We start from the raw sequence: 18697 nt of genomic DNA on the forward strand, positions 1-18697 counted from the left end.
TACAACTCAGATACCCATACAACTATTTTTCTAAACATACAAGCAAAAACTGTAAATAGTAAGTGTTGCCCGCCGCTTTTTTGTTCCCCCTGGTAAGAACACACTCAGGGCAACCGGAATCTTCTGCGGCACAAGCTTTATTGCTTACCCCATCAGGAGCCAGTGGAGAAGAGAGCCAGAGAGAGAGAGAGATGGCGGAGCCCCCTCCCTTTTATGGAGGACTGTCCTCCGCCTCNGACGTGTCACTCCCTGATTGGCTGCAGCCCATCAGCCAGAGTTGTCATCACAGGAAAGGCAGAGCACATGGGGTGGGAAACTACCCCAGCGCATGTGCAGATGGTTTGTTTACTACTTAGAACACAGGTGTCAGTGCCATCTTATAATGGCGAATGTGAGGACGGCTCCTTACAAGTAAGTGTGCCATAATGAGAAATGGGCAAACTAATAATGAGAAGCTTGTATTTTTAATACAGTTTAATATTGCTGTTGAGTAGGGATGGAAATCCTAGTGAAAAGGATTATACTGAAGACACCTGGGGAGGCAGTCAGGGTTAAAGGATCAGTTAGAAAATCTACCTCAGAGAAAGCATAAGTCCAAAATAACAGAAGGAGTCACATAAAGAAATACTGGCATCAAAAGAGTTAAAACTTAGGGACTGACTGATGACAATTTTAGATTTTATGGAATAGAAAGCATTTTACAAACTTAAGAAATAAATGACTTCACTTCCTTATTCCATAAATATTTATGGAATTAAGAGGGTCTAATTCATGTACAGACACCAGAAACAGAACTAAAAATAAGACACTTCTCACCTTGGAGATCAAGGTTTTAAACTGAGAATAAAGAATTTTGGAGTTGGGGGATGAAGGTAAAGTGTCCATTGTGTAAGCATGAAGACCACAGTGTGGTTGGTCCCCAGAATCCCCTAAAAGGCAAAAGAGGTGTTGTATATTTGAACCCAGTTGCAAGGAGAGGAGGAAACAGACATCCTTGAAGCACGGTGACCAAATTGGCTAGCAAAGTTGATGAGCTTCAGGCTCAGTCAAAGACTTTGTCTAGGACTGAAAATGGAGAGGGATTTACAGACATTCAACATGAACCTCTGGTCTTCATGGACAAGCATCTACATGTACACATATGCCCACCCAACATCATTAATAAGCATATACAACATACATGCACACACAGAGAGAGACATACACAAATATACATACAGAGAGAAAGACACTGACAGACAGACAGGCGGACACGGCAGACACACAGAGATAGACACACACAGAGAGAAATAGACAGACAGACAGACAGAGACACACAGAGAGACAGACACACACAGACACAGAGAGACAGACAGACACATAGAGAGAGACAGAGACACAGACAGACAGAAACAGAGAGAAACACATAGACATACACACACACAGACAGAGACATATGTCATCGAGACATAGAGAGGCAGACAGACACACAGAGGCAGAGATACAGACAGACAGACAAACACACATACACACATATATACACAAGAGAGAGAGATACAGAGAGACAGAGAAAGAAAATTGCCACACATAAGGCTCATTCTACTGATTGTCCTAATTCTACTGCTTAATTGTCCTTTTATTCAATAATGTAGTCAACACTAGGCAGAAATAAAAAAAGAGTGCTATTTCCCTCCCACTGTAACTCTGTCTCCTAAATCCTATTTTAGCAACCTGAAAGGGACAAATAACCCAATGAAAGAGGAAATTCTAACTCTTTAACAGACCATGACAAAAATAGGGCTAAATAATTATTTCTAAGAAAATGAAATTGCTTTATTTTTTTTAATCACCATACACTGAATGGCTTTCCCAATTGTCCCCTGCAAGTTTCTTATTTGTCCCCTGGTTGTAGAACTCAGAATTCTTGACAATAGACAATACAACTGAAAAAATTAGTCTCCCATGTGCCAGAATAATACTTTCCTAGCAGTGGGCCATCCGTGCCTGCTCTCTCTAGACCTTCCCTGCACAGAATACTAGCACAGGCTAATTATCTGAGCTAATCGAAAATTGTTTGTATAATAGGAAGGCAAGCCCTAGAAGAACAGCTGAGGAAAGGTCTCACCATCAAACCCAAACAATAGGACAAGGCTGAGAAAATGCCCAGGAGAGCATGAGCCTGGGCATTTTCATTAGCATGCTGCAGTTAACCGTCTGTCCTTGCTCACCAAGCATCGTCAGATGCCTCACCTCAGGTCAGAGCATTAGAAAGCTTTCCTGTGCGACTCAGTACTTTCCCAGGATGAGCAAAAGCTGATCATCCTCCTGTTGAAGACTTTATGGAGAAAACATGGACAGCATGAGTGAAAAAGTCAGCCAGAGGTTAGGCCACATGCTGACATGTGTTCGGGAGAAGGAGTAGACAAGAGTACTGCAGGGCATGCTAAAGCACTTTCAGCTTTCATATTTCTTGGTGTCACGTGTCTGATATGTGAAGGGTACATATCTGATATGATGTGTGCAAGAGGTTTAGAATGGAGAGCCTCCCTGGCAAAGCTAGAGCAAAGCATTGTAACAGCCACCAGCCTAAAAACAAGACAGTTCTGCCAGGATGAAAGCAGATGTGAAGTGCCACGTACAATGCACGAGCCATTCTGAGTCCAGTGAGTGAACTGTGCAGTTGAGAAGCGTTGGAACATCTGTCCAATCCATCTACAGGTCTGTTCTCAAGAGTGTATGGTTAGATTATAGGTACTATTAGCAATATATCTCTGAACCAAAAGAGAGAAAGAGAGCGATGGAGAGGGAGGAAGAGAGGGAAGGAAGGCAGAAGGGAGAAAGGAACAAAGAGAGAAAATGAGATAGATAGATAGATAGATAGATAGATAGATAGATAGATAGATAGATAGATAGATAATCAGTCATAAAGTCATATTCATCTTTTTGGCAATGATGTATTGCAGTTAACCTGGAAACCTGGAATGGCCTTGTATGGAGAACATTTCTTTTTCTCCCTCACTCTTTTTGATCCCTTATGTATGCTCCAAGGTGCTCAAATCCAACAAATAAATAGTAAAATAGTAAAAGAGCCTACAGTCTGCAAAGGAAGACTGTGTAGGCTCACCTCTCTGAACAAAAACAGCCAAGAACTGGAGATCTACAAAGGACTAGAAGTGGGAACAGAGCATCTGGGGTGGCGATGGATCCACACAGTACAGGTGCTTTCGCTAGCAAGCTTATCACTAATCATCCGGATCTGAAGAGAAGGAGATAAGTCCCAATGGTCCATCTGTTGTGCAGGACTAGGCTGTCCAACTGAATTGACTCAAATCAGAGCCCACATAGCATTGTTATGTTTTCCAGTGGTTTCAAGAATCTGGGCAGTCAGGAGGCTAAGTCAAAACAGAGAGAGGCATGGGACATCAAGGGTTGCCATGTTGGTCTGGCCTTCCTAAGGAGGATTTAGTCTAGAACACTCCATGAAATTTCTATGTGAGCTGCATCAGATTCTTCACACAGCAGGCTCCATTGTGAAACAGCTCCCTATTGTATAAATAAAGCGCTGAACATTCTCAAAGGGGACCTGCCTCCTGCAGGCTTGAGAGCACTTAGCTCTATCATAGTCTGGAAGCTACTATTAGGGAGCTCAAAGCATTTAGTAGAAGTCCTGCACTGGCTTGTCCCAGCGTAGAGTTACAAAGCAGGCTAGACCAGTCCACCTACGCCTTGGCTTGTCTTCTCAGGTCAGCCTCCTATACACCCGGAAAGAGAAAGTGGATTACCTGCTCAATCCCTTCCTTCTCTGTCCACACCATTTTCACAGTTGAAAAGTAAGAGGGGGGTAGTAGCATAAAGCATGAAAGGAAAGCACAGAGAAGGAAGAAGGACCCTGGGTCAGTCTCCCTTACACAGCCACCTACAAGGAAATTAACTTTGTCTCCTGCCTGTTGCCAGCTTCTCCCTTTCTCAGCCAAGCACTCAGCAAATGAAATATAGAAACTTCCTTTCAGAAGATTCTCTTGCCCTCCCCACTGCACACACCCCTTTTACACACCTTTTTTTTTTTTTTCTTTTTGTCAGTCCTGGAATTGAACCTTGGGCCCTGTATGTGTTAAACAAGTCCCTACAACTTGAGATATGTGCCCAGGCTCCTTTAAGGAGCTAACAAACACAGCACTACTCCACACTCCACAGGCAGAGTCTTACTAGATTTTCTCAGCTACGATCCAAGCAGTACTCCAGATATCAGAACCTTGGGCCACCAACACCTCTTCCTTGCATAGAGATTAGACATGTTGGCTTGCCTTCTCCCTAGTTTGAAGAGGATGTAGGAGATCATAGAAAAGTATGAGATTGTAAACTCCAGTCAGTGAGTGATGGGTGAGCCACAGCTGGGGCCATAGGTAAACCATTAACCTGAAATCGTAAGCAAAATTTTGTAAAAGGGAACATTTTCCTAGGATAATGCCTCAAACACATATCAAATTTTCAGAAGGGTGTGCAGGCTTTAAGTTTTAGCCAGAACACATAGAGCATAATAAATGTGGATCTAGGACAGTGAAGCTGAGTCCTCCAGCCAGGGCATGACCTTGATCTGCACTGTGTCCTTGCTCCTTCCTCCTCAACTGGAGGGACATTCTCAGAGCCAAATCCAACCTGAAGTGAGCCCAGCCTGATTTTCCAAATCATTTCAAATATGCTTTGGGATACTTTGAATACAAAACACTTACTTAAAACTAAATGTGAAGAGTGCAACTTACCGTCTCGTTTTGTTAGATAAAGAGTTCAAGCTATATTGCAGGTCTTTGCATTTCTCTGTTATTTGAGTTGTCTTCTCATCCAGATATGTGCTGTTTCAGGAAAGAGATTGGAAAAAATTGATTTAATATCAAACTATGTAAGATATTATTAATATAAATCAGATTTAATTGATAAGGGGTTGTTGTATCCAAATGAAGCTTGGATTTTATTCCTTCATTGAATTTCTCTCTGGGAAACAAAATTGATATTGTTACCTCTGATGGATCTAAAATTTAAAAATAAAATTAAACTGGAAAAAAATCCATGCAGAAGGCTTTTTATTTGCATTTTTATATTTTCGGGTTAGTATTTATAATAAAGAAATGATTTTAATCATTGCATGTAAATAGCCTTCTAAAAAAAAAAGAAGAGCTGTCTTGGGTAAGAAGCCTAGAGACACAGGAAATTAATGTTTTCTCCATAAAGAACACAGGTGTATCTGCCTTCTGATTGTTGTAATACTTCTGATATGTGAGCCTCTCATGTTGGTTTCTATGAACTCAGAAAATCAGAGGTGGAACACAAGCAAACCAAAAATCAGCATTATGACAAAGGCAATGGCCTCTTGCACTAATGAGCTCCATGGGCACACTCATGTTATTATTTGACTCTCTGATATAACAAATCTCTTAGACACAGACATGCCAAGTAACTAACTCCTGGACACAGTGAGGGTCATGGACACAGTGTAAACACACTATTGCTGGATCCAACAGGAAAGACAAGCAAACAGATATGAGATCTTTCTGTAGTCAAGACAGACAGGACTTCTTGATACACTGGGCATGAGAGGTGATAGAGAAGGAGGGGGCATGAAGGTAAAGAGATAAGCAAGATAGGTTCATGGATAAGTCGGCGATATTTTTCAGAGGGGCTTCCTAAAAGTACTGGGTGTGTGTTACCTATGGGCTCACAAAATCTCACCGAGGGCCAGCACTATGACTCCGAGCTTGGTGACCTGATTTCAGTTCTTGTAACACACAGTTGAAAGAACAGATTCACACAAGTTGTATGACCTTCACAGTATGTAAGCATCACACACACACACACAAAATCTATCTATCTATGTATACTCACCAAATAATAACAATAATAATACATTTGATAAAACAAACTCTGAGTCCCAATATAATTTCTTTCCCTCCTCCTTCCTTCCCACCTCTCATCCTCTCTCTAGAAGCACTTCTCGTGCTAGTCTAATGTATTATCGTGCTCCCAAGCATTTGTTTATTTCTAATTTGTTGTGTGTTTTATCCAGGCAGCACCGTTAATGAAGTGAATTACCCAGCCAGCAGTGCTTTGAATTATGATGCCTTTGTAATGCTCAATTGTGGGCCGGTGACAACCAGGCACCAATAGAACTGTCATATACACCTTCCCTTAAACTGGAAAGTATCTTTCTTAATAAAAACAAAATAGCTTTGCCCAGCCATAAACCAGGCATGCGGTGTGCAAATTAGAGAAAAGTGTCTGATGCAGAGTGGAGATGAAGAGGCAAAGGGGGTCTTTGGTGTCAGTGAGGATGACCTTGCATTTGGGCTTCAGGCTGGCCTTAGCTTTCAGCAGGGGAGTTTCTCTTTAATTTTTTCCAATAACACAGCTAACAGGATTAAACGGGGCTGGGGTGGGGGTGGGTATGTATGAAAAGACCTGACACATAGAAGCCAATAAATATCTGTTGAGTTCTTGCTCTAAACTCATTGTTGAACTTTGACTTCAGGTCAGTCAGTAATTCCTCTAGGCTAATTATTCTGTTCTTATAGAGGCTGCCTACATCTCTACCTGCAGGGAGTCACTCAATCCCAAGAGAACAGGCAAGGAGCCTTTTAGTTTCCTTTGCCTTCTGTGTCTCTCCATCCCTTTTTTTCCACTTGAAATCTTCAGTTTCTTTCCTGACCTCTACCTTTCTCTGGGGTAAGAAAACAAGAAACTTCTGTAGCTCTGAGGTGGGAAAACTCATGACCAGCAAGCAGATCCATCTTGAAGGTGAGCATGCAACCTCGAGGGGATGTTATGGCGAGCCTTCTTTAACATCCAATTGGGAGGCAAGTTTCTTCTAAGTTAACGGGAACGGAGAAAGGGGCAGTCATGAGGAAAACAGGGATGCCAAAGACTCTGAGTCAGATACAATGTGGTAAAACAAGAGACTGCTATGAGTCAACTGTGGGTTGATGTGTAAGCCTTCCCAGGGATCTAGTTAGAATGATCCAACCCAAAGGACCAGGGTACAGGTGAAACAGACTGGATATTGCAAGCCACAGAAATAGGCACAGAAGCAAACGACATCACAGTCTGCTGCAAGGAGCACATTTTAAACAAGATGAATAACGAGAAGACCCATCTGGTACTAACTCTCAATGGGATCTGAGCTGTTAGTGAAGGGAAAGAAAGCAGAACAGGATTCGGATGGATCCTAGGCACTGTCTATACAAACAGATTCTGCAAGCTCCAAGTACCATTTCTGTTTCTGTCCCCTTCCAAGTACTTACTGTTGTATAATTCTAGGTCATTGCAATTTTTGGATAAAACCCTCTTACAAAATTATATCAAAGAGAAAATAATGAGCTTATATAATAATCATCAAACTCCACACCAAGGACCTCTAGCCTCTGCCACCAAGGAGATGTATCTTAGATAGCACTGTGATTCTCCCTCTGGAGATATGCTAGAATTTGGGGAGTAGGTTGGCTTCTCAGACAAGCAAGCTGAGATTACTCCAACTGTCCTTCCTGTCCACGTTTCTCTGAAAGATGACCATCCTTGCTCACCTGTCCCTGAGCAAGCCTGTCTCACTATGCATCTGAGGCATTTACCACCTCTGCCACATATTGCCAGCTCCCTAGATGCCTTCCTCCACCAACATCCTCTCACTTGTTGCAAAATAAGCAACTGAAGAAATAAAGCTCCTACCATACATATCCCTGGTCCTGATGCCTTAGGGTTGGTGACTTGACAAATTCATGGTGTCCAATTGGTCTGGCCCTCTATGTACCTTAACAACTCTATTTCAAGCCTCAGTTCTCTCAGTGGCCACTGTAGGCATTCGGTTCTAGTGTCTTGACCACTCACTGCCCTGCTAACATCTCATTCAATCATGCTGCCTGTTTCAGAGAATACGGTGCTGCTGGGTGCGATTAATCCATAGCTGTCAGTCCTGACCTTCTGACTAAAAGAAAGACCTCCTCACTCACGTGATGATAATGTATCTGCCACCCCATCTTTCTCTGTCTCCTCTGTGACCAGGTCCCTCTCTACTATGTTTTCTGAAAGCATCTTTACTCTCTAGCTGTGTACTATTGCCACAATCAATTCACTACTGTCTGGTAATAAAAAGCAAAATATGTCACCTTGCTATTCACTCTCTCTTTATTGCCCATCCTAATTACAAGCCACAGCTGCCCACTTCCTTTATTTATAAATTCACTGACTGGCTTTCAGCAAACATCACTATGTCAAAGGAGATCTCAGTGCCTTGCCTTTGCTTCCCAACTTTCAGGGTATCTGGTTTCACCCATAGTCCTCCTTGCTCCCCAGCCTCTGACTGCTAGTCACAACCCTTCTGCAGCTTTTTTCTGGACTGTTCTGCATGTATTGGTATTTCCTGTCATTCCTTTTCTGATGTGACTTTAAAGTAATGACTGGTCTTCAGCTACAGGTCTTCTGTACATTGCCTCTGGGTCTCCTGCCTTTGAAACCTGCCTTCTCTCCCCAAACCTTTCCACAGACCTCTATTTCTATCATCCTTTCTCATTATCCCCCAGTGGTCTGACTCTCAGGAACACTTGATCTGAGCATGCCACTTCTCTGCTCCAAATCATCCCCCTTTGGGACATGTAGCCCACTTCCTGGTGGGATACCTAAAACATCACTCACCTATCTGGCTAGCCTTTGACTATGCGTTTAATGTTGGTTTGCTAACCACTAAATGGTACAAATTTCCTTTTCTCTCCATTTCCTGCAAGTCTTATACCATGAATTCTGACTACCTTTGTTACTTAATAATAGAATTTGTTTGGTGCCAGCAGACAAGCCATTAGGCATATTTTCAGCACGTCAGGAGGAAGCACTCTTTAATAAGACTGTGGGAAGATGATACAAAAACAAGCATTTCGCCTATCACTGTTATCCCTGTGGACGCTGGGCTTTCTTGAAATTCTGTTTTGATAGGTCATCCTTGAATTGAAAGTGATCACTTTACAAGTCCACTTGACAAGATTTCACTAGAAAGCAAGAAGTTGGGAGACTGTACTCTCTCTTGCCAGTTAATAGACAGTAAGACTCTGGTACTGCAGAGTCTCTGTCTCAAAGAAATAATGTTACACAAATCTGCAGAATTCTGCCATTGGTACTTAGTATCCACCAAGACCTCTGAAGAACAGAATGAATGTGACCTTCTGTGTATGACCTGTAATCATGCAATCAGATCCCCGGCCAGGTAAAACATTCCAAGGAACAATCGGCATGCAAGATTCTCAGGAGCAGCAAGTGCAGCTAAGTTCTATTTATGGTAACATAATCGGTGCCACAACATAAAGCTTAAAGTCTAATCAATTTTACTCTCTGAGGAATGGATGCATTAATAAACAGCAGAGAATAGTTTCTAAACACAGAAAGCTCAAGTAAGGATTTTTAAAAAATAATTATTTTTAATATCCCCTTTTTCATCCAAGAGTGATAAGACCAGAAACCATGCTGACCAGCAGCAGAAAACCCTATGGAGAGGGGTCTAGCAGGCTGGCCAGCCTCTTGGATTCAGGGATCTCCTGAGTCCTAATTCTAAGCTCAGCAAACAAATTGTTTATAGTGTGCCCCCCACCCTATGGGGGCTTTCTGAAAAGAGAAGGGCAAGTGTGATGATTAATCAAATCAACCAAGCGACATGTCTCTGGGCAGTCTGTAAGGGGTGCTCTTGGGAAGGGTGAACTAAATGGAGTAGATCCAACATGAGAGTAGGCAGAACTTTCCAGAAGATACAGAGTTGCAAGGGGTCATCCGACTGGAGTGTTTGCATCTTGCTAGTCTGTGCATATACCCTTTCGTTGCTACTGCTGCTGCCATGTTTTGCTAACATTAGAATCCAGATTCTTCTGAAGACAGGAGCTTTTCAAGAATTCTCCAGGTCTTAGCACCAGACTGAGACCACTGAATTCCAGGGTTGTGAACTGAGCAGCTTATCAGTTTCTCAGATTCTGCAGCTCACAGACAGTCATTGATGGACTAACTGGTCCATTTGGTATAAGCCAACCTGATAAATCTTTTATAACAATTGTTCATTCTATCAGTTCTGCTCTTTCAGAGACATGTGTATAGCAAGCATCTAGCCCACCATGTAGCTGGTTACTCTCAGACCCTAACAAAGTAGTCTTCTGGATTGGAGATCATTCTTGGATGTGACAAGCATTGCTTCTGACAAATTCATACTCAAACAGAGATAAAAGTGTAGTTTGGTGCCTACAAAGATGAGAGACAGATCCTGGTCTTTTCCTTTGTTTGGTCATTCATCAGTTATGTGTGGAGTCTACACCATGTGCCTGGGAGACAGGAGGCATTTGAGATCCTACAGTGAATAAGGCCGTATCCTTGGAGCAAGCCATCTGCTGGGGAAGACAAGCACATATATGCACACATATCATTTGACTTTGCAGCATGATAGCCAGCCATTTTCCATAATCATATTAATTTCAAGAAACCATGAATCTGTGCATTTAATTCAAAATATGGGAACTGCTCTTAAAATGACAGCATTGATAGAGACTTATTCTTTAAACATGAACACTGCTGACAACTTCAATTGCAAAATATTCTGCAGATCATCTCTGTTTACTTGGCTCTTATCTGTTTCCATTTACCGTCAATGAAGATTAATCAGCCACCCCTCAATATTAAGTCAGTTATCAAGATGCACTCTTAAACATTCCTATCATAGAAAGAGAGTTTTCAAAACTGTAAATTCAAAGCTGTTGTAGATATATAAAATGATATACATTAATGATTTTTTTTCCTCATAAGGGACCCAGTTAAAGTTATCCACAGTACCATCATTTATAAATCAAGAATATTGTGATGAATATGTGATGAAAACCAGGTAGGGAGGGGTAAGGTAATTTGCATATTTACAGACAAAAATTAGTTTGCATAATAGCTAAGGCTTAGAGTTCTCAAATGTCTCCCATAGGATCATACTAAGATAATTCAGAGTTGTGGGATCTAAACACAGCAACCTTACTAATGAACCTAATGGCTAGATTTCATGGTCACTGGAAGAGGAATAACACAAACATAAGCAGGCTTACCCAGCTGTGAACTCTATGAACTATAATAGAAGTCTGCCAGCCAAGATGTCCCCACAATGGAAATAGTGGCACTGCAGTGATAGGTGCAACCAACCACTTTTTGCTTAGATTTGGGGCAAGATCCATGCAAGAAATCATGCCTGGAACTACATGTCTGATGACAAACCATGAGTGTGGCTGGCGATCATGCAGGGGTTAGATTGTACTGGTGTTTAAATAGGGTGATATGATATCACACTGACTTCTAAACATATATGTTTGCAGTCATAGGCATATGATACTCTCTGTTTTAATTAGAAGCTTCATTCTACAATGACTGTGTAAATGCATAGACTCATGGCTGTTTAAGGAACAACTGAGCATCCAGCTCTAAACAGGGCATGCACTAGTCCCTTCAAGACCAACAATTGGACAAAGCAGCAGTCTATAGTCTACACATTTGATAGAGGGTTAATATGCAAAATACATAATGAACTCCAAAATGATCACCAAAAAGATCAAGAAAACAAATAACCCAGTTAACCACTGGAGTATAGATCTAAGCAGAATTCTCAAAATAGGAAACTCAAATGGCTGAGAATACTTAAAGAAATGTTCATCATCNTAAGTCATAAGGGAAATGCAAAAGGAAACTACTTTGAGATTTCATCGTATACTGTATATCAGAATAACCAAGGTCAATCAAACAAATGACAACTCATGCTGGCAAGGATCTGTAGCAAGGGGCACACTCACCCATTACTGGTGGGAGTTCAATCTCATACATCCACTATAGAAATTAGTGTGGCTGTTCCTCAAGAACTTGGAAATGGATATGCCTCGCATCCCAGCTATCTCACTTGTGGGCACATACTCAAAGTTCCCTTCATCTCACCACTTATTTAACTATGTTCTCTACTGCTCTATTCATAATAGTCAGAAAATGGAAACAAGCTAGATGCCCCTCAACATATGAATGAATGAAGAAAATGCAGAAAATTTACACAATGGAACATTACTCATCCACTTAAAAATGAAATCATGAAATTCACAGGTACATGGATAGAACTAGAAAAAAAATCATCCTGAGTGAGGTAACTCAGAACCATAAAGGCAAATGTGGTATATACTAGCTTTTATGTTGTGTAAATTAGCTGTTAAGTTCAAGATAGCCAAGCTACAATCCATTGAAACATAGAGGTTAGTTATAGAGGTAGGAACTGGGGGATGTGGGAGTCTCCATAGGAAAGGAACAGAATAGATAGTTATGAATGGATGAAGGAAGGGTACTGGAATGGGAGAGCCAAGTGAGGAGAGGATGGAAGAGATGAAAAACAGAGCGAATATATATAGAGAGAGCTAAAATTAAAGGCCATTTGAGTGATAGTATGAAAACCTAATAACTAAGTAGAGGCCTCCTGAAATATATCCATATATAAAGGCAATCTAAATGAAATCACCAAATAATGGATAAGACAGAGTCCCTACCGGACATCTCTTGTCACCAAATGAAGCATCCAGTGCCTAGATTTTGTTATATTTAATCGAGTTGTTGGCCAAAAGGCCCCCATAGCAATTGCCAAAACTATAGGTTGTTCTCTACAAACTGATGGCAAGGCTCCATTGCTGAAGACAACACCTGTACAACTCATTGAACATGGATAAGTAGATCTGGTGCTTACACAGAGCATTCACTCCTACATTTTAGTGTCTTTTGTACAGAACGTAAAGTGCATGGTACCAGGAGAAATACAAATTCCAACCCAGACACAAAACTTTTGATCTACAATGGTAGGTCACAACATGCTGGGACAAGGGTGGTCCAAAGCATATAAGAATTAAACAAACAAACATACAAACAAACAAACAAAAAACTAATGTCTGATTAAGGCTGACTCTATGAGATGGAACCAATGCTTGACAATACTTCTGTGACCAAGAACTTGAGACTAGATAGCCCAGGAGCCTAGGGTAAAACCAAATTCTATGGTTCTATTAAAAGCATGTAACAGTAAAATAACCCCTAATGATACTCTGATACACTCATAGATCAGAGCCTTGCTCAGCCATCATTAGAGAAGTTTCCTCCTACAGCAGATGGAAACAAATACAGGGACCCACAGCCAGACATCATGCAGAGAGTGACCTAGGAACACTCAATCCTAAATGGGATGGGTCTTATCAGGGCTCAGGGCACCCTGAAGAAGAGGAGACAATAACAGTGTAAGAGCTAGAGGGGATGAAGGATGTCAAGGAACAGGATCCATGCACACATGACTCACAGAGACTGGGGTAGCATGCACAGGGCCTACATGGGTCTGCAAAGTTGTGCCCTAAAGTTGAAAGAAGTGGATACATGCCCTTATCCCCAACCCAACCACTATTGCCAACTGATAACCACTTGTAAATGAAACTCTATTTTTCTCCAAGGAAATCATACTAGGGAAACAAACTATCTCAAGGTCAGAATGCATGACCAGTAGATGGTCAACACAAAATGAACTCAGTGTATCTTTGGAAGTTTTTGTCTCCAAATGTCAAGTCTTTTTTTTTCTTTAATCTTTTTTTAAAATGAATTTATTTTTTACACTACATATTCCATTCCCTGCCCCCCATACACACTCCAATTGCTCCACATCTCACACCTCCTCCCCACCCTGTTTCCAAGTGGATGCCCCCACTCCCTCCCCACCTGACCTCTAAACTCCCTGGGGCCTCTATTCTATTGATGATTAGGTGCATCAACTCCACATGAACACAGACCCAGAAGTTCTCTACTATATGTGTGTTGGGGGCCTCATATCAGTTGGTGTATGCTGTCTGTTTGGTGGTCCAGTGTTTGAGAGAGGCTAGGTGGGAGGGGGCATTCACATTAATTGAGACTGCTAGTCATCCTACAGGATTGCTCTTCTCCTCACCTTCTTTTCACCTTCACTAATTCAACAACAGGGGTCAGCTGCTTCTGTCCATTGGTTGTTCATAGCAGCCTTATTTGTGATAGTCAGAAGCTGGAAAGAACCCAGATGTCCCACAACAGAAGAATGGATGCAGAAAATGTGGTTCATTTACACAATGGAATACTACTCAGCTACTAAGAATGAGGACATCCTGAGTTTTGCAGGCAAATGGATGGAACTAGAAAATATCATCCTGAGTGAGGTAACTCAGACCCAAAAGGATGCACATGGTATATACTCACTAATAAGTGGATATTAGCCAAAAAAAAAAGTACAGAATAGTCAAGATACAGTCCACAGAACTCAAAAAGGACAACAAGCTGAAGTACTCAAGTGAGGATGCCTCAGTCCCACTTGGGAGAGAGAAGAAAGCAGTCACAAGTGGGGAGGGAGGGAGAGAGGAAGAGAAAGTGGACATGGGGAGGAGGAGTAGAAGGGGAGGGGAACCTGATCTGGTATTGGGTGAGGGAAAAGGACTGAAGCCCTGAGAGCCAGAGGAAGAATGTAAACAGGCAACCTCAGAAAATAGGAGATTGGGCAGACTCTCCAGAATGTACCAGAGACCTGGGAGGTGAGAGACTGTCAGGAATCAAAGGGAAGGACCTTAGATGAAATGTCAGACAATAGGGAGAGGGAACTTATAGGGCCCACCTCCAGCAAGAAGACAGGGCATCAAGTGAGGAATGCGGTTGACATCCCATATTCACATCTCTGGCCCATAATTGTTCCTGTCTGAAAGAATTATAGGGATGGAATGGAGTGGAGCCTGAGGAAAAGAAGGTTCAGTTACAGGCCCAAAGAGGGATCCAGCTCAAGGGGAGGTCCCAAGGCCTGACATTATTACTGAGGCTATGGAGTGCTCACAAAAAGGGACCTATTATGGCTGCCCCCTGAAAGATCCAACAAGCAGCTGAAAGAGTCAGATGCAGATATTTGCACTCAACCAATAATCTTTTTTTTTAATGTTTATTTTAGTTATACATGTTTTTCCTCTTTTTTCCCTACAGGTCCTTTGAATATATTTTTTGGCTTCCGGTGCAGTGTTTTTTACGGGACTCCTGAGTGTGTGAATGAGTGGGTCTGTTTCTATAACTATTACTTTACCTTGTCTTGAGTATTTTTTGTTTGATTTGCCCTATTCCTATGTGTTAGCTTTTGTTTTATCTTATTTTATTATCACCCCTTGGAAGCCTGTTGTTTTCTAATGAGGAACAGAAAGAGAGCGGATATAGATGTGAGGAGAGGTGGAGAGGAACTGGGAGAGGAAGTAGAGGAAGGAGAGGAAGTGGAACCATAATCAGGATCTTTTATTTGAGCAGAAAAAAAATCTGCTTCAATAAAAGGAGACAAAAAGAAAAAGAAAAACAAAAGATATCCCCACATCTTTAGCAACACCATTACACCAGACCAAGGACTGAATTCACAGTACCATACTTCACTGACTTGCTTCTGAACTCCAGTCTCTCCAATCCAGGGCATTCCTCAAAGAGAAATGGATGCCCCTGGCTTAGGTGTGGTGAGCTCTCTGGTATAGCCAGGAAGAAATGGTTTAGATGAGTAGACTGATATGGGGGGGGGTCAGGGAGGGGTGTTAACAAAAGGACAAGCCTGATATAAAGATTTATGAAAACTCCTAACCCGGTGAGCAAGAGGGTGGTCTTTTTTAATCATTCCATTCGTTTATATCTCAGATGATATCCCACTTTCCAGTTATCCCTTCCAAAATAAAACCCACCGCACATCTACCCGCTCCCCCTTCCCCTTTGCCACCTTGAAGGTGCCCCCCCATCCTCTTCTGTCCTATGGCTCCAGCATCCCCCTGTGATGGGGCACCAAACTGCCACAGGACCAAGGACCTTTCCTCCCATTACTACCAGGCAAGCCCAACCTCTGCTGCATATGTATCTGGAGTCATGGGTCCCTCCCTGTACACTCCTTGACCCAGTGCTCCCAGAAACTAGACCACAAACCAAAGAGGGTAGTCAGTCATAATGGGCATATTTAGGTAACAAGAAAATAAAATGGGAGCTGGTTGGGAATATGTGGCAAACCTTGGGGCATCCATGTCTCACTTCACAAATAACTACTCCTGAAATGTGAAATTCCTAGGTGCTTGAAGCAAGTATAAAAGCTTTAAATCAGGAAGGAGTCTGCTCACAATGAAAATATTTTTTTCCCTTCCAGATCTGAAAAATTTTAAAATAAAATAGTCTTTTTAATGACACAACTGTATTTTCTTACTCTACAATCAGGATTGCTTATTTCTCCTGGGACAGTTTGAACTAGAAAGTCTCTAATATGCTTAGGATACTTTAATGTTAATGTATATTATTTGTGTGTGTATATGGATATAGATGTATGTGAGGGTACATGTGGACATGTGTGCATGTGTGCACATGGAGGTCAGAGTACAAGTTTGTGTCATTCCTTAAGAATCACCCCCCCCCTTTTTTTTAAAGACAGGGTCTTTCACTGACCTGAGGCTTGTAGAGTATGCTGAACTGGGTGAACAGTGAACCCCAGAGATCCTGTCTCTGCCTCCCCACCAGTGAGATTACAAGTATGGACCACCATACCCCGCTGAGTTCTAAGGATGAAACTTACTTCTTAGTGCTTTCAAGACAAGCACTTTACCAATGGAACTATCTCCTTACCACCACTGTATCAACATAATTTTGATGCAAAAATTTACATGTATTAATGTGGTTAAGAATGAAGGACATAAGAGAAACATACACTGGATGGTCATTAGGTAATTAGTGCTTTGAACACCTTTATTATGTCTATTTTATTAATTCTTCATGAGAATCATAGAAGTTAGGTACTGGGCACTACATTTCAATAAATGAGGAAAGTAAGACATCTCTAAAAATCTCTTTCCTAGTTAAGAGTGGATTTTTGAGGCCATATACTATGATTCTGTATGCTTAACCCCCACACGATCCCATCACCCTTCGAGGGAACACTATTTCACTATCTGTAGCATCAATGCCTCCTCTTTCTCATCATCTCTTCTTAGTTTATGAGAAGTGATAGGATTTTCTTTTTGATCAAAATCTGTTAAACTTTACCCTGAGTCTGTTCAACTAACTCCAATTATTGGGTATGCCCTCAAAAGCCCAATCTACCAATAGCCTTGCTCAGTGGGGTTATCCTGAACCCCTTCCCCTTGCTGAGTATTTTCAGTATCTGATCAAACTACTGTCTACTGCCCTACAGTTAGCTTTAACTGTCAACTTGACATATCCTAGAGTAATCTGAAAAGGAAATCTCAGTTGAGATATTTCTTAGGTGAGTTTGGATTGTGAGAATATCCGCGGGAGGTTTTTTTATTGTTAATTTCTGGAGGAAGGCCCAGTCCTGTGTGGGAAGAAGCGTCCCTAATCATCCTGGACTGTACAAGAAATGAAAGATAAGCCTGTGAGTGAGGTAGCAACAGGCATTTCCCATGATTGCTGGCTCAGATTCTTGCCTTGAATTCCTAAATTGACTCCCTTCAATGATGGAAGATGGTCTGGCAGTGTAAGTCAAATGAACTCCCCCCCCCCCCTGCTAAATTCCATTTGGTTACTGCTTTTATAACAGCAGCAGAAAAGCAACCAGAGGATCTGGTCAATTAGATCTGCCTTCAGCAGAATCCCACACTTGAGCTCTCCTTACCTTAAATCTTTCCCCCTAATCATTTCCCCCATACATTGACACTGCCATACATAAATGGCCCTTAGTTATAAATTCCTGCTTTCCCCTCTGCTCAGAGGTGAACACATATTTGTATACCATAAAACTCCATGATATGCTGGGCAGTGGTGGCACACGCCTTTAGTCCCAGCACTTGGGAGGCAGAGGCAGGCGGATTTCTGAGTTCGAGGCCAGCTTGGTCTACAGAGTGAGTTCCAGGGCAGCCAGGGCTACACAGAGAAACCGTCTCGAAAAACCAAAAAACAAAACCAAACCAAAACAAAACAAAACCTCCATGACAGTAACACCTCCGGTGATAGGTATCTAAATAAAGTCCACCTCACCAATGCTCACCAATGTAACAAGTGTGTGAATGACTTTGCTTCGTAGAGCCATGTTTCACTGTTATACATTGTAGATAACAATAGCAACACAAAACATTCTCGTTTACAGGTTTGCAAATTTCCAGTGGAGAGACAACCCCTCCATACATACACACAGAGGAAAAGTTAGTTTGGTCTTTACACTCACCTCTCTTCTGAATTTTTAAGTGTGTTTGTGGTATAAACTTTCCTTTGAAACCATTATAACATCTATAACATCTCACACGTTTGTTTCCTCGCTGATACATATCATAGAAGCCATACAGTGTTCACTCTCACACCTGCATGAGATGTGTACTTTTTTTGGGGGGGGGGAATGTTTCGAGACAGTGTTTCTCTGTATAGTCCTGGTTGTCCTGGAACTCACTTTGTAGACCAGGCTGGCCTCGAACTGAGAAATCCGCCTGCCTCTGCCTAACAAGTGCTGGGATTAAAGGTGTGTGCCACCACGCCCTGCTCGAGATGTCTGCTTACCTTCTGATAAAAACTATCTATTACCACCCCACATACGAATGCTGAAATCCTTTCTGAACAGAATAAGCAGAGTACCTTGATCAAGAATATAAACAGTGGCATTAAAAAAAAGATATTAATTCTGATCTCTATTCTGCTCCACACTGCACTATTA

General features: G+C 41.8%; 1 protein-coding gene across 1 annotated transcript in view; it reads right to left on the reverse strand.

Annotated features, from left to right (window-relative positions):
* The window catches only part of St8sia6 (ST8 alpha-N-acetyl-neuraminide alpha-2,8-sialyltransferase 6), a 138274-nt gene that overhangs the window by 61498 nt on the left and 58079 nt on the right, over positions 1–18697 (reverse strand). Inside the window, exon 3 of the mRNA XM_021156593.1 lies at positions 4740–4829. Within this exon, the coding sequence (XP_021012252.1) occupies positions 4740–4829 (90 nt within the window). The remainder of the gene's footprint in view (positions 1–4739; positions 4830–18697) is intronic.

This window comes from Mus caroli, chromosome 2 (genome assembly GCF_900094665.2).
Source record: "Mus caroli chromosome 2, CAROLI_EIJ_v1.1, whole genome shotgun sequence".
NCBI lineage: Eukaryota > Metazoa > Chordata > Mammalia > Rodentia > Muridae > Mus > Mus caroli.